The 17,057-nt window shown below is 44.5% G+C and overlaps 1 protein-coding gene across 6 annotated transcripts in view; it reads left to right on the top strand.

Annotated features, from left to right (window-relative positions):
* Window positions 1-17,057, top strand: part of WWC3 (WWC family member 3) — a 216,659-nt gene that overhangs the window by 125,967 nt on the left and 73,635 nt on the right. For all 6 annotated transcript variants that reach the window (XR_012898891.1, XM_075915061.1, XM_075915044.1 and 3 more), the window contains exons 9-10: window positions 11,813-12,055; window positions 15,929-16,018. Coding sequence is in view for 5 of the 6 variants with exons in the window: in XM_075915061.1 (XP_075771176.1) it covers window positions 11,813-12,055; window positions 15,929-16,018 (333 nt within the window). In the remaining variant the exon portion in view is untranslated. The remainder of the gene's footprint in view (window positions 1-11,812; window positions 12,056-15,928; window positions 16,019-17,057) is intronic.

The raw sequence follows: 17,057 nt of genomic DNA, 5'->3' as shown, positions 1-17,057 counted from the left end.
CCCAGGGAAGGGCCCCCCATGGACAGAGGGTGCTCTGTGTCCCATGGCTCAGGCTCTTCATGAGAGGTGGAGTGTAGCCTCTGTCTGTGGGGGGCTCGGGCGCGCCAAGGACAGAGGCAGCTTCATTGCAGCCTCCCCTCCAGCAGCAGTGTGAAGGGGTGGCAGGCAGCACCATGGAGCTGGGGCTGGGGGAGCCTGCCCCAGAGCACCCATTGAGTTGTTACCTACATTGGCACTACAGCTCAGACCAGCTGGCTTGTTGATTATGGAGTTGAGGTCAACCCCCGCAATGAAGGCCCCCTTGATGCTGGGGCATCTTTCAGCACTGTCATTGTGGCAGCAGATCCCATCCTGGAGTTTGATACTGAATTGGGTTAGAGTGGGGGCGGTCCCTGGAGAAGGGGAGGGGAAGAGCATCCAGTGCACTTCCTGAGACCCAGGATCCCCAGGTACTGGCCCCAGCTGTCTCTGTGCCCTCCTCCTGACCAGACCCGCCCTCCCCCCATGAGCACCCTGCCCCTACCCCTACCAGCATAGTTGGGACCACATTGGAGCAGTGTGTGTGGGGTGGGGTGTTTTTTGCATCTCACTCGTGTGGCCCCGACTGACTTTTTTCTGTGGGTCAGTGACCCCTGACTCAAAACAGTTCCCTGCCCCTCTCATAAAGATAACGCTGAAACATTTTGTGTTTGACGTAATATTTTACAGGCAGTCCCTTGGTTACGTACAAGATAGGGACTGTAGGTTTGTTCTTAAGTTGAATCTGTATGTAAGTCGGAACTGGCGTCCAGATTCAGCCGCTGCTGAAACCGATCAGTTTCAACAGTGGCTGAATCTGGACGCCAGTTCTGACTTACATACAGATTCAACTTAAGAACCCCAAGTCAGCTGCTGCTGAAACTGATCAGCAGCTGATTCCAGGAAGCCCGGGGCAGAGCAACTCTGCCTCGGGCTTCCTGTAGTCAGCGCTGGTCAGTTTCAGCAACGGCTGACTTGGGGACGTCTGGGGCAGAGCAGCTGGGGTGCTGCTGGGTTGCTCCAGTAGCACTGCTCCTCGGCGCTACTGGACCAACGCAGCAGCACCCCATCTGCTCTGCCCCAGGAGTCCTGATTCAGCCGCTGCTGAAACTGACCAGCAGCGGCTGAATCAGGACGCCTGGGGCAGAGCAGTTGGGGTGCTGCCAGGTTGGTCCAGTAGTGCCCAGAGCGGCGCTGCGGGACCAACCGGCAGTGCCCCAGCTGCTCTGCCCCAGGGTCCACAACAAAAGCCTGGTCTGCTGGGGGGGGGCACACTAGCTGCGCGCGCCCCCCCCAGCAGACCAGGGACACGGAGCAAAGCGGCAGGGGGTGCCTCGCCTCTGAGGCTTTGCTCTGGCGCTGGACCGCTTTGCTCCTGGTGCCCCTGGTTTGCTGGAGACGGTCCCCACCAGACCAGGGGCACTGCGAGCAAACCCGTAGCAGCGGCAGGTTCCCGCACTTCTGAGGCTTTGCCAGAGCAAGATAGAAAAGCACTGGGAAGGGGTGAGAGGTGCAAGCTCTGGGAGGGAATTTGGGCACAGGAGAAAGTGGAGAAGAGGATGCTGGCTCAGGGAGGAGGCTCCCGGCTGGAGAGTGTTGAGGTCAGGTGGAGGGTTGGGGTGCTGAGCAAGCTGCAGGCTTGAGTGTGTGAGGGTACAGGAGTTTGGGCTGGGGTGCATGAGGGTCTCTGGCAAAGCCTCAGAAGCGCGGGAACCCGCCGCTGCTGCGGGTTTGCTCCCGATGCCCCTGGTCTGCTGGAGACGGTCCCCAGCCGACCAGGGGCACCGGGAGCAGCTTTTCTCGCCCCGGAGCTCGAGGTGGCTGACCGCTGCCTGTGAACTCCAGCGCGAGAAAGCCCCGTTCGTAAGTGAGGATCCGACATAAGTCAGATCCGCGTAAGTCGCGGACTGCCTGTATTTAAAAATGAAGCCTGGCAAACAAGACCCCATCTGGCCACAGCATCATATCACTCCTGAATCCCCCCCCCCCCACTCGACCCCAAACCTGAGCCTGTTGTACACTGGAACCCCCTGTCCTAAGCCTCTCACATCCTCAAACTCCTGCACCCCCACATCCCCAGTCTTCTGCCACAACACTCCTGTACCATCCACACACTGCAAATCTGTGTCCTGAGACCCTCATGCACCCCAGCCCAAACTCCTGTACCCTCACACACTCAAGCCTGCAGCTTGCTCAGCACCCCAACCCTCCACCTGACCTCAACACTCTCCAGCCGGGAGCCTCCTCCATGAGCCAGCATCCTCTTCTCTACTTCCTCCTGTGCCCAAATTCCCTCCCAGAGCTTGCACCTCTCACCCCTTCCCAGTGCTTTTTTTGTGAACCACAATAGCAGTGGAGACAGCGTGAAGAGCCGGGGCAATGTTGTTGAGGCCACCGCCTACCCCCGCCCCCCCCCCCCCCCCCCAAAAAAAAAGCCGTGCCTTGGGACAGATGTACCAGCACCTATTTTTCCCCTGCATGGTGGGTGTGGGGTTTGTTTGTTTGTTTTGTTTTTTGATTTTGTTTTTGTGTGTGTTTGGTTTTTTTGGCTCAACAACTTTGCCCCAGCTCTTCATGCTTTCTTCACTGCTGTTGTGTCTCTTCCTCTAGAATGGGTTGGCCACCCCTGCTCTAGAGTGGCCAAGACCATGCTGGTTCTCTGACTTTCTAATGTTATCAATTCAGCGTCCCCTGTCCCTTTCTCTTAATACTGATCTTTCTTCTCCGTATCACAGTCAGTTTGTGCATCCAGCACTCAGCTCCCCATAGCATGGATCTCACAGCATGGGTGCTGCATACCTGGAGGAGAAGGAGGAATAGGAACAGATGGGGCTTGCTCATAGGTAATCATGTGGTACAGGTTGGCAGGATTTTCTTGGGGTCTAGAATGCACATCGACTTACACGAATCCAAGATGGTCCATCAGGCCTACAGTACCTTCCTCCTACTTGTCCAGTCTAAACATATTCACTTAATGTTGGACAATACAATAGCATTTTAAGAAGAGCCCTCTCTTTGTGCCTTAAGTCAGTCACACACAGGGACTGGTGCATCAAACATCACACCGCTTTATCCAGAACGTACTTACCAGGGGTTAAAAAATTCCCTACTGGGCTGCCTGAGCAAACACTTTTCTGTGAACTATAAATGGGAAAGTCATGATTCCATTATCAATGTCATTTTTGCTTAATAGGGAATGCTGGCGTGGAACCTTTTTGCCTCACAGGCTAATGGAGTGCTTCCTCAATGCTGCTTGGGAAAGGGCACTTTGCCCCCATGTGTCATAAAAAGGAGCACTTACGATAGAATCAAAGCTCATGACACCATATACATTTTTTGTTAGTTTCTAAGGTGCTGCAAGACCATTTTTTTTTAAAGTTTTTTCAGTTACAGACTAGCACAGCTACCCTTCTGAAACAATAGAATCATGGAATGCTAGAAGTGGAAGAAACCTCGAGAGGTCATCAAGTCCAGTGCCCTACCCTCACCACAGGACCAAGCATCTAGATTATCCCCAAAAGATTTTTTTTGTCTAATCTGCTCTTAAATATTCCATCCAAGGATGGAGATTCCACACCCTCCCTAGGAAATTTATTCCAGTGTTTAACCACCCTAGTAGTTCAGAAGTTTTTCCGAAGATCCAACTGTGACGGGGTGGCGCAACCCTGCACTAACCGCACCCCCCCACCCCCAGAGGGCCAGGGGGACGCGGAGCAGCTTTCCCAGCCACGAGGGAAGCTGCTGGGGGGGGGGGGGCCGGCAGAGACGCGCCGCCCAATAGGAGGCTTAACCGTCGGTTCCCCGGCTGCCGGGGAGGAGGCTTCTCCTGCAGTGGGGGAGATAGTGGCAACAGCGGAGATACGCCACCCCGGCAGCTTCAGGGCCGGTGCCCCCGCCGACCCCCCACCAGCAGCCCAGATGCCCAGCGACGCTGGCCGGGAGGAGAACACTAAGAGGGGGCGGGGGCAGCTGGAGGAAAAGGGGAGGAGTTGCTTGTGGGACGCCAGCGCAGGCGTCCTGGAGAGGAGGGGCGGCACCCTCCCCGGGATAAAACCGGCAGGAGCCGTAGGACTGCGGAGGAAGGCGGATGAAGGGGCTGAGAGCCTCGAAAAAGCACCGGGACAGACCCGCCGGTGAGCGGGAGGGTGAGGAAGCAGCCCAGGGCGGGTGCAGGCAGGAGCCTGCGGGCTGATGCGTTGAGGCACCTTGCCCCATCAGCCAGGTGAGGGGAGAGGGGTAATTCTCCCCCGCCTTAGGGCCCTGGGCTGGGGTCTGGAGAGAGGGAGGGCCCGGACCCCCCTTACCTCCCCGCTCGGGTGATTGTCAGAGCGACCAGAGGGAGGTTCAGCAATCCTCAGCTCAGCGGAATCAGAGGAGACTGGGGCGACAAGCGGGGCGGAGGGTTATGACCGGGGTGGTCGGTGTCAGGGCCCCGTGACACCAACCTTAAGCCTCCCTTGCTTCAATTTCAGCCCATTGCCCTTACCCATAACTTGGGGTATATATTCCCTCCAGTTCCTTTGATCATGTTAAGGCTCATCAGTTAACGTTCATGATTACACACAGCTTCCATTATGCGTGGGGAGCTGGCTTAAAAGCCAGCCCGTGGTGCATCGGCTCCCAGGGAGTTGCCTGTTGCCCCATACTGCTTCCTTTGGTCATGAGAACTACACATTTTACAGGAAAAAACTTGCGCAATATTGCATATTGTAATGAGACTCAAAATGACAAGTTCAGTAGTTTACATTTTCTCTGGTCCCTAGAGTTTTTGGAGACTTTTGCTGTGTTTCCTGGACATATTTGCATTCTTCCTCAAGCATATTTTTGAGCAGCTTCCCTTTTCCATAGGAGGCTTCACAGTACTTCCGATATGCTCATTTAGTGTTTTTTAATTGTCTGTAGTATTTTTCTCATCCCCCCGCTTCTCAGACCTACTATTCCTAAGAATGTTTTCCCTGTTGAATGTGCGTGTACCTACTTTCAGACTCTAAATTTCAGCCTTTTTTTTTTTTTACTTTTGGCCTGCTCCAAAAGTGTGTTTTTTTTGGGGGGGGAAGAAGAGGCTTAATATTAGAGCATCTATTTGCTTTCCCTAGACAACTCTTACATTCAGTGAATGTATTGACAGGGATGTAATTTATAAAATGTACATTTAAAGTCTTATGCAAAACCTCAGTTTTTCAGAATTGTTATTTTCTTCCTGGGTACAGGCGTTTGAGGGATATATATTTTACAGTGACTACAGGTAAAAAGTAATATTTTCATTAGGGTTTATAACAAAAATGAAAGTCTCTATTGATGTAGTAATTTAACATTTTTCTGAAAATCTAAATTTGTGAAACATTAAGCAGTGTTCCAGGCATTTTTCCCATTCCCATCCATGAATAGCAAGTACTGATGGGTTTGCATTCCATACTCTAGTAAGTGGTATCAAATTGCTTTCTGGTCAATGGACTGACTTGCTGCTTATTCTGAATATCAAAATTTACTTACATTTTTTTCTAAGTGTTTCTGAAAAGTGCAGAGGAGGGAGATTGCACAAAGGAGATAACAAAACTCCAGTTATCTGAAGAAGTGAGCTATGCCCACAAAAGCTCATGATACTATCTACATGTTTTGGTAGTCTATAAAGTGCTACCAGACCCTTTGTTGTTTTTTAAGTTTATCCTAAATCTAAGTCTAACTCGGCTATCCCCTGAAGCTTCAAAATGTTACTGTAGCTCATAAGTGAACACAAATTTAAGATGGCAGCACACACGTTCCAATAAAGTAACTTCTCTTCACTGTTTTGTATAGAATGACTTCTGTGTTACTCATTTGCACAATGTAGTTTACTTCCGTGTTACAACTTTTATTGGAATTTAATGTTTCTTGTCACATTCAGTAAAGCAAAATGGAATTTCACAGGCAAAACACTGAAGGTGGATTTAAATACAGTTTTAGGTTTGTCTTGCATCTAGGTAAACATAGTTAATGGGGTATAATTACACTGGTGCAATCTCACATAATGTTGTTACTTACTATATTGGTGCAAAATGGGGCACCAATAACTGACCATGCAATACTGTAGCTATTTCAACGCAAAAAGCCTCCAGTGTACACCAGATATGAGATTTGTTTTATTCTTACACAAAGCCTCCAACAAGAAATCTTTGCAAATAACTGCATATGCATGGGGAAGGCCCCTTGAGCCTGATATAGATAAGACACCTATTTTCCAAGAGGGGGGATTAAAACAGCACTGGATAGAATGCTCCCACTGAGTTCAAGAACTGTTCAGCTGAGAACAATGATATTCAAACAGTAATGAAAAATTAGATGAAAATCTCTCATTTTACCACTAAAAGTGTGTTATTTTTGGTCTTTAATGTATTATCACTTACAAAAAGCTATGTTGTAACATAAATAATATTGTTTTAAGGTCACTTAAGAGAAGTGCTCCAAAAATGATTAGGAGGTAGTACCCGATACCAACTCAGTAGTTAGGGTTATGTTCTGAAATGATCTTGACATGGGGCATAAATGTTTCCATTTCCAAGTATGTGACCAATTAACATGAAATGCCTGACTAGGTTAGTTTTTATGCTCCCAGATTTTTCTGTAGTTTTTGTTAGGTTTCTCCTAGCACATTTTTTCACAGATAGTCTTCAGTTCAGGCTCTAGATATAACTTGTCCAGGGAAGTTCTACTTGTCTTTGTTGACTGGTATCTTTTCTTTTTTTAAAAAATTGACTATCCAAAACCTGATAGAAAGGTGTCTCCTCCATTGCTGTGATGCAACAATTAGATTTTGTTGTTTAAAGAAAACCATGGGCAATATCTTTTTTTTACTTATAATCATGCTTTTAGTTTATATGCCATGTGACTGAATCTAGTTGAGTGGGAACAAGGAAGCCTGATTAGTGCTGCACATTTTGATTTTTGTCCTACAACAAAGTAAGTTCTGTACATAGCTGTTGATACCCAAAATCTTCTCCAGCTACAGCCGTACGTCTGCGTGTCTTCTGCCCCCAAGCTTGCCCTGCTTAAGAATTTAAAATATTCAAAACTTGAGGAAATTAATGCACATATTTCACTGAAAAGTTATTCGTTTCTACACAGCCCATACTTAAGTCAAACTCACAAAACCAAGGAAATGAAGTATTAAGTTACTTTACAGTAACTTCTCCTTTATCCAAAGGATGCATCTAACCATTACTACAGCATCCATACCCAATATATGCTGTGCATCATCATTTTCTGCTTTCTTAAAGATACCAGCCTTTAAGAAGAACTCTTCTGAAAGACTTCTTTACTAAATTGTCATCTCCCTACCATGTGCCAAACATCCACAGATCGCTCTGTAGAAAAGGAAGTAATCTAGAAAGTAGTGTAAGTTGTTTGGGGAACAGAGTTAAAGATGGTTTTTGTGGCCTGCTGTGTCCAGTAATGGAAAGGTGTTCTTCTCTGAAAGGAGTAGTTGAAGTTAGATATCCTGGCTTATCATTTTTTTATTTTTGTGGGCATCTGGGATATTGTGTGTAGCGACCTTAATTGCCTCAAAGTTTTATACTCTCAAACAAAAGTTATTCAAGTAGTTGTCCTTTTCAAGACAAGACACAATTGTTAACACAAGAAGGAGATGATTGGTTCATATAGTACCTTAGATCTCCTGCGTTCAATATAATGGGTACATGAAAAATCTGATGTAGGAACTTCACATTTTTGAAATGTGACCTACAGAAAAGTAGAAAACATTTGATCTAACTCCCATTAAAAGGGACATCCAGCTCAAACCTTGATTCCAGTTGTATTAAAAAAACCCTATAGAACTGGATGCATGGAACTTTTTCAAAGAGTAACTAAGATGGAAGGGAAGTAGTGCTATTACTGACCAGTGAAACCTCTTTTCCTGGGACTGGTGTAGCTGTAGCTTGTATTAAGAAGTCTCAGACCTTGTCCACACTAAATGGTACTGTTGATCTACTTCAGCTATGCGAATATTGTGGCTGAAATTAACTGAATTACCACAGCCTCTTTCCCGTCGACACTGACTACTCTTCTCATCCTGGTGGAAGTACCAGTATCGGTGGAAGCATGCTCGGAGATTGATTTATCGTGTATAAGCAGATGCGATAACTTGATGGCCAGTGGATCAGTTGCTACAGTGAAGATCCACCACGTAGTGCAGACAAGGCCTCAGAGAGGTAGCTGTGTTAATCTGTTTCTGCAAAAACAATGAGGACCCAATGTTTCCTAAAAACTGACATTTATTTGGGCATAAGCTTTTGTGGGTAAAAACCACTTTGTCAGATGCATCTGATGAAGTGGTTTTTACCTACAGAAGCTTATGCCCAAATAAATGTCAGTCTTTAAGGTGCCATGGGACTCTTAAGTTAATTTTTGTGGTAAATGATTCTTCTATTTAAAGATAGGTCTTTCTGCTAATGTGCTGGCCATAATTTTATTGAAATTAAAATTGACACATGCTACAGTGTTTTAAAGTGCATGTAGAATGTAGTTACATATTTCAAATATAATATGTACTTAACTAGCAGACATACCCAACACTGCCCAGGTTGAGCAAGGCAAGGCTGGAGGGGGACCACACAGGCCTTCTGCCAGTGTGCCCCAGGTCAGTCCGTTGGAGGGTGGGTGGCCCAATGCTTGGTTGAGGGCCAAACTCACGGACCAGGAGGCCAGGCTTGGGGTTTGAGGAGGGTGGCCAGCATGGGGGTTTTGGGAGGGGGGAAGCTTGAGATTTGGGGTAGGATATTGGTGGGGGGGAGCTCAGCTGGAGGTTGAGACCATGCAGGTCTTCCCAGCACCAGTCTCCCCCCCCCCCCCCCCCCCCCGCATGGCGCTTTCTGGGGCAGGGAAGGAAAAGAGGGGAGCATGCAGGCCTTGCTTCACCTCACCAGTGGGGTAGAAGGAGGGGTGCCACATAGGCATTGCCCAGAGGTTTTAAGGCAAGGAGACCACTTACCGGGGCAGGCCAAATGGTGGAACCCCATACCCTGCTGGCCATTTCATGGGTGCGGCTATCCTCAGTAGTAACTGTAAGGATATCTCTCCCCTGTGCTCACTGCCCCCAGTGGTGACTATAAAGATCGCTTCCCTCCTCTCTCTCCCTGCTCCCTTTCTGTTTTATGGAAAACTATCATATTCCTGGTACATTCCATTTTCCTGACACAACCAAACCCTGACCTTGCTTTGTTGTTATAAGAGGAAGCTGCATATCAAATTTGGTAGTCCTAGCTCTTAGTGAATAGGAGGAGTTCTTGAACAAAGAGACTCACAGATATTCATATCTCTAGCATACCCCTCCCCGCCCCGAGATTATAGGTTTCCCTGTTAAAGCTTTAAGCCCACTAAATTAATTTCTTTGGTAGGCCCCATTATTGCAACTGCTCTTTACTGATGGACTTTGGAGCTTGCATAGAGTAATGCTGAAGTAATACGGATTTCAGGAGCAGGGTGGTTGTTGCTGTATTTGTAAGACTGCATGTAATTTGTTTTTGTTTTTATTTTATCAGGCTTGAATTTAGAATTGTCTTTTTTTAAAATCTCTTATTAAAATGAGTGTGTTCTTCTTTGGCTTTATCATATTTGAATCTGTCTCATGAACATGACCGACTTAAACATTTTAATTAATTAATTAATTTTTTAATAAAATGAAACCCCTGAGCATTTTTAAGTTATTCAACAAGGAAATATTGCTGGCTAATTGTCGCTAAGAACTGAGAAAAATTATGACATTTTATATCTTCCAAGAAAACTTTTTCTCTTGCATAGTTCCACTTTTACTAAAAGAGTTGTCGGAGGGTTGGTAAGTGATTGACAAGAACGTGGTTGTGTCGAGTCTCCTACAGACATAGCATTCCGGATTTTCACTAGGGAACACATTTGAAAAATCTCTAGAAGTTTTTTAAAATTTGTGTCTCATATAGTGTCTCATAGAGTTGGATATTTTGTGTTCCTACTCTAAAATACAAAGTTTCATTTTAAGATATTTTGTTAGTATGAGCTGGGCTTTTTAGATTTTAACTTTTAGGGTCATAGCCTAGAAACTCTGCTTAAACGGCCCCACTGAGGTGAATTAACCCTGACTCTGTACTCCTGCCATCTCCTCTTACGTACACATAACTTAAAGTTAGCATGTTTTCAGAAATTATGGACAAACCTCAAAATGACAGGAGATTTACTAATGTTCAGTTGCCAATCACAATTGTTTGGCTTCACAAAATTAGGACCAGATTCTGCCACCCATATACTATGTCTACGCTGCGGAGATTATACCTTCATAGCTAGGTTGGAAAGCCCTTTAGTATAGATGCAGCTTATACCGACAGAAAGGGTAGTGTCAGAATGCCACCTTTCCAAATGAAGGTAACTGTTAACAGAAGCATTCTTTTGTTGACATATCTGCGTCTACATGGAGGTTAGTCAACATCACTTATGCTGACATAATTCTGTCGACAAACCAAACTTTCTGTGAGGTTTGCAAATCTTGTCCCTTGGGCCTTTGAAATCAGACTTTGGATCTTCCAGGCCTGGGTAGAACGAGGAAGTTCAGAGGCATGTCAGAATGAAAAAGAGGGAAAAAGGAAACTGTTCAAACTAAATTTAAATTTCAGAGAACTTGATTTGTCAGGAACTCACAAGAACTCAGCTTTAAAGGGGCACAGTGTTTATGCAAATACACTCCATGGCTTCTGCATTCCTCAACTTAGTTTGTTCATTCTTCTCCTCTAACCATGACCATACCACCCGAAAACTGAGGTACTCTCCTGAATAACTTGTGGTTTGCGGATGGGCTGTTATGGCTTGTGCTTTGTTTTCAGAGAAGAGAAATAAGTTGTTGGAGTAGGAGGGCTTGGCTTCTTCCCAGCAGTACTTTTATAATGGCTTCTCCTGGTGGCAACTGTTCAGCTCCAGCCCCATATTTTTTAGATTCATGACTTATTTATTCCTGTCCTCTAGTTGTCAGTCATGGAGTGCCAAATCTTTTTTGTCCCTTAAAGTTTTTTTCCCAGCTGAGTGTCTGGAGAATAGCTTGTCTCTAGACATTGTGGGACTTGTTGATGGCTAAGTCCCTCAAAACATTCCCAAAATCCTGATTTGGGGAGAAGAATAAGAAATAAAAGGACCCATTCCCTTCAGAATAGAAGTAAGTTTCTTGGGCTACTCAAACGGCTTCCTTGGACCCCACGCCACATGCTTAATGTTTACTACGTATAGCAGTCTCACAAATATTCATTTTATTTACACATCTTTATAGTATCTTGATAATATGAACTATCACAGCTCAAAACTGCTAAAATACCATTGCAGACATTGTCTAATTAATTGAAAGTGGTAATGATTAGTTTTTAAAAATCTTCATTTGCTATTAAGAAAGATCAGTTGTAAATTAGAGTCTGATTTAAAACCAACAGAGAGAGGAAGCTAAGAGTAAACTCTGCAGTTGTATCATACATCATCTTTCAAATATATCGGCAACACATAGGGTACAGTGTGGAAGAACTCCATTGGTATCTTTTAAATCCCCAACATAATGGGGTATATGTGTAAGTTAAGGGTGTTAAACTATAGCTGTAACGAGATTCACTTATAGCTGTAACGAGATTCACTTATGTGAGACCATAAATATATGCTTGCATGTTTTTGTGGTTTTATTTCACATTCACAAATAGTTTTAAGAATAAAAGTAATTAAGTGTTTGTGGTTTGGGAATGATTTTCCTGAACAGTTTTGCCACAGTATTTTTTTCCCTTTACTTATCTTTTTCTTATGCTGTCTCTCTCTTTTAAAGAGTTTCCAATATACAGCAGCAGCTGGCCTTGCTAGATAATGAATCCTGGCCAGGAATGGCTGAGGCAGACAGGGACCGGCTTCAGCTCATCAAGGAGAAAGAGGCTCTCCTTCAGGAACTGCAGCTCATCAGTCAGCAAAGACGATCTCCAGAATACATTGCACGTTTGGAGGAAGAAAAGCGGCGCTTGGAGGATGAAATTCAGCGGGCTCGGGCCAGTTCTGCTCAAGGAGCCACTGAAAGGTTTGGGGTCTTAAATTATTTTCTTATCTACCATAGGATGCACCTGCACATATTCCAAGTGAAGAGCTGGTGCATTTTACCAGCTTTATGTGAGATCAAAGCACATGGTTATTTGTGCACTTGGCTCCCAACTGGGACTCTAGTCTCTTTTGTAACTTCCAGACCATGCCACTGTTTAGAGCCAATCTTCTGAAAGCTTTCCTGAAATTGGCAGGACTAGTCACTTTCCCTTTTCCTCTTCAGACCCTTACGGTGCAGCAGAATTGATAAAATCATGTCAGGTTTTCACTTCTCTTTGGAAAAGCTATGAGCTGCAGATGAATGCCATTGAGCTACTCTGGATGAACCTAAACACTTATGACCCACAATGATGGGGATAGTTATGACCTTAGAAACAGCAGAGACATCCAAACAGAGACCAAGTCTGCACACAGCATAGCCCCAGGACCAGAGAAATTTAAAGATGACCTTTATGCTGTGTTTACACACATCTTTCCTATTTACCTGTGCAGTCTACAGTTTGGCTGCATCTAAATGTGAGCCTAAATTTTGTTGTGTATAATGTATATACCTTTTGTGTATTTAAAACCAATATGAAACTCTGTTAGAAATGAAAATATTCTTCATATGAGGAAAGTATTGTTCATTTCAAGGTGCCATAAATTGTCATCTGAATTTAAGGAAAGGACTAGAATTCCAGCCAAGTATTGCCAATAGACTTTGGTTATTATAAAATGCTTGCAGTTATAGAGACAGTGCTTCTGTCTAAAACCCGTCTTTCTAATACAGGCAGTCCCCGGGTTACGAACAAGATGGGGACTGTAGGTTTGTTCTTAAGTTGAATTTGTATATAAGTCGGAACTGGTACATATTGTAGGGGAAACTCTAGCCAAACATTTCTCCAGAGCTCAGTTTTATTCTCCCATACCTCACTTCCCTCAGTCCTTTATTCTCAAGCTGAGGTGTCTGCTGAGAAAAGCCGCTCCGCGTCTCCCTGGTCTGCTGGGGGGGGGGGGGGGGGCGGCTAGCTTCGCGTCTCCCTGGTCTGCTGGGGGGAAGCAGCTAGTGTGGGGTTGCCTCACCCCATTTGTAAGTAGGGATCCGATGTAAGTCGGATCCATGTAACCCGGGGACTGCCTGTACTCTAATAGTGTTGCTAAACCTTATGGTGAACCTTTTCTTACATCAGAGGAAATATTTATGCCCATTTAGTTCTTCCATGGAAGCAGCTAGCATCTGTGAGAAGGTTTGCCAGATTTTCTGTGCATTCTTTTGGCTTTCATAACAGGTTGAGGCATGAATTAATGGAAAAAGGCCAACTTTGACACTTGAAGACACTACACTGAACAATGTTAATACCATCTTGTCTAAATATTAACACTTATGTGATTAAGTTGATCTTTATAAATAATTGAAAATGGCCCCATATCCAAGTTTGCAGAACTCTGTTTGTCTTGAACAGGCATACTTCAGGCAGTAAATCCAAAGGTTAATAGAGAATATACAGATGATTAAACAAATACAGTTGATGTTTTGTATGACATTATTTGTGATTTTTTGCAGCATTGGCACTCCAGTCTAGAAAATGACAGAGAAGGGAGTTCACTTTACCCTGAAGTGTAGTAAATTTTATATGTTGTTTTTGGGATCTCATGTTAGGTAGTGCATACTGTGCTGGCAAAAAGAGCAGGCTCTTTTTCCATGTTGTAGTCTGTGCTGTGGAAACCAACATTCCAGGGTGATATTTGATCTATCAGATTCTAGCAAAAAATTGAGCAAAAGCTAGAACAATATTTAAGGATGCTGCATTTTTAATAACAAAAGAGAGCACAACAGCAGAGACCCAACTAATTGTAATTAGTATCTTATGTTTTGTTTTTCGAGTCAGAGACAGAAGGTTACTCTCTCCGAGGTTCTCCTTCTGTATATCATGTCCTTCCTGCCAGTTTACATGCGCGCACACGTGCATACACAAAGGGTTGATATTTAGGCACATTTAATAAGAGTTCTGTTACTGATGTTTAATTGTAGCATCGAGTACATAAAGATCTGGCATAACTTTAAACTTATACAGCAAACTACACTGGGGCTTCAAGATTATGTTGTGTAGAGAAGGTAGCTTTCTTTCCTTACATAGCTATGAGTGGTTAAGGCTGACATTTAATTTCACTCACCTCAAAGATTCCCTTTTTCACTTACCCTTTATTACCTTCTCTTTGAAAACGCATGCATCATATTAACTGTTTTTCCAGTCCAGGAGGGTTAGAGACATTCTGTGGAGCCAGTTAACACTGCCCGGGTATGTCTACACTGCCACCCTAGCTCGAACTATGGAGGCTAATGTAGGCATTCGAAGTTGCAAATGAAGCCCGGGATTTAAATATCCCGGGCTTCATTTGCATCTTGCCGGGCGCCGCCATTTTTAAATCCCCGTTAGTGCAGACTCCGTGCCCGTGGCTACACGCGGCACGGAGTAGGTAGTTCGAATTAGGCTCTGTAATTCGAACTACCTGTATACCTCATTCCACGAGGAATAATGGTAGTTCAAATTAGAGAGCCTAATTCGAACTACCTACTCCGTGCCAGGTGTAGCCACAGGCACGGAGTCCGCACTAACGGGGATTTAAAAATGGCGGCGCCCAGCAAGATGCAAATGAAGCCCGGGATATTTAAATCCCGGCTTTCATTTGCAACTTCGAATGCCTACGTTAGCCACCCTTGTTCGAACTAGGGTGGCGGTGTAGACATACCCCCCTTGAGTAAGGTACAGAGCTCTGGACACCCACGAATTTGTCCCCCTCCATTCCAAATATCAACCAGCACGGGAGCATTGAGGACTTAAAAAAATATAATTGCAGTTTAATACAGAAGAATTCACTTTTGGCTTATTAGGTGAAGGTCAAATCGATACTTATCTGTTTTTCCAGTGGTTCTTCACTCCTCCCCTGCCACAGTATATCTGAATGAAATCCAGGATCCTAGAGTTTTGTAATAAACTGTTTAACAGAAGAGAAATTCTCAAAAAAAAAAAAAAAAAAAAAAACCTTTTGAAGTTTTACTTTCAATCTGGCAGGGTATTTGGGGTACTTCCATGTACTTTCCCCTGCAAAGTACAATTAAATGACGTAGTTTTTTTTTTTTTTTTTTACTTGAGATATAATATTGACACTAGGAAGAAAAGAAATCTTACTGTTTTAATCAGCTGCTCCTGCCTGTTGCATGTCAACTTAGGTACCTTTATGTGGCCTCTGCAATTTCTGTTATATACCCTCACCACCATATCTCTTTTGTTTTCCTTTGGTTCCTTGTGCCTCAGTTACTTCAGTTCTCTAAGGGTTATAGAAGGCTGAGTTCCTGTGTTCTCAGTGGGAGTTCTATCATGGATTAAATGCTGTGTATTGCCCTTATTGGCTATGTCTACACTGCAGCACTATTTCGGGATACTGGAGCTATCCCGAAATAGCTATTCCACTTCTTTTGAGTACATCCCTTATTTCTAGATATAACAGGGTCCCTGTTCTGATGTCCCTGTAAACCTCTTTCCACGAGGAGTAAGGGATGTTTTGGAATAGCAATTAATTTCTAAATAGGTGCTGTATAGACAGCGCCAATTTTTGAAATAAGCTATTTCGAAATTGACTCGAAATAAGCTACACAATTTGTGTAGCTCAAATTGCATAGTTTATTTTGAGCTACAGGCAGTGTAGACACACCCATTCTGTTTTGTTAAAAAAGGATTCACTATTTAGTCCAACAAACCTGCAATACAACAAGAACTGTGTCTTCTGTATTTGGAAAGCTCTTAGCACATTTTGAACACTATTGCAATATAAACAAAAGAAGGAAAATAATAATTGCAATTTTAAATTATAGGATACTGTTACAGGAGAAGAGAAATTGTTTGCTTTTGCAGCTGGAAGAAGCTACTCGTTTAGCCTCCTATTTACACTCTCAGTTAAAAAGGTGAGTTCTTAAGAGAAAATAGTATTTAGAAAAGAACTTGAATTTTGAATTTTACAGAAAGAGCAAAAGTACAAATAGAACATGCCATTTTATTTTTTCATACCTTTTCTGTATATTGATATATAAGTAAAGGATGGGCACTGGTTCCTACTTTGGTGTTCTGTTTTCTGAGTGTACAGTTTGGTCACTGAAAGACATCCACAGGTTGTGGTTTAGCAAAGTATTTGATTTAAATTCAGTGTTTTGGATAGTGTTATAGGGAGAAGAAATACAGCTGAATCCATTTTAAAGTTTTTGTTTATAAATAAAATTTTACACGTGCGTGCACACACACACACACACGACTAAACCTTTAAACTACACGTGACAAAATACAGGTTGAACCTCTGAAAACCGATACACTCTGCTCCCACACCATCAGTGAGCTTCTGGACCAGAGAGCCCTGGAGCCTACTGGCAGAGGGGCCAATAGCCTGGCTGGGGGCAGCGGGATCAGAGGAGCTCCACAGCACTGCTGAGCCTGGGAACCGGAGAACCCCAGCAGCCTGTGGAAGTGCAAAGCCGTGGGCTGGGGAATCCCAGGTATCCATAGGAACACAGGGCTGAGAGGTGTAGAAGCCTGAGTGCCTGTGACAGCACGGGGCCTTAGAAGCCTGGTTGCACAAGGCTGGGGAAATCTGGTCTCACATGGCAGTGCGGGCCGAGGCTGGAGAACCCCAGCTGCGTATGGCAGCCTGGGGTCGGGGCCAGCAGCAGCAGAGCTGAGGAGAGCAAAGAGGGTGTCAGAGACAGGGCGCTAGCTGGTTCAGGCCCATAGCAAATTGTGTCATTGGGGACAAGTCAGATCCCAACAGTGCTGAACCAGAGATGTCCAACCTGTACAGAGAATTCAGTTACATTGAGCTACATTAATGGGTCCCATAATTAAGCCCATATTAGTGATTTATTGTGTAAGTCTCTGGTGCTGTACAGGTAGACAACATAGAAAACAAGCTAAATAGACAGTATAAATCACACACAACTCCTAGGTGAGAAGAGC

The sequence above is a fragment of the Pelodiscus sinensis genome, chromosome 1 (genome assembly GCF_049634645.1).
Source record: "Pelodiscus sinensis isolate JC-2024 chromosome 1, ASM4963464v1, whole genome shotgun sequence".
Lineage (NCBI taxonomy): Eukaryota > Metazoa > Chordata > Testudines > Trionychidae > Pelodiscus > Pelodiscus sinensis.
This window is presented reverse-complemented; position numbering and strand designations above follow the sequence as displayed.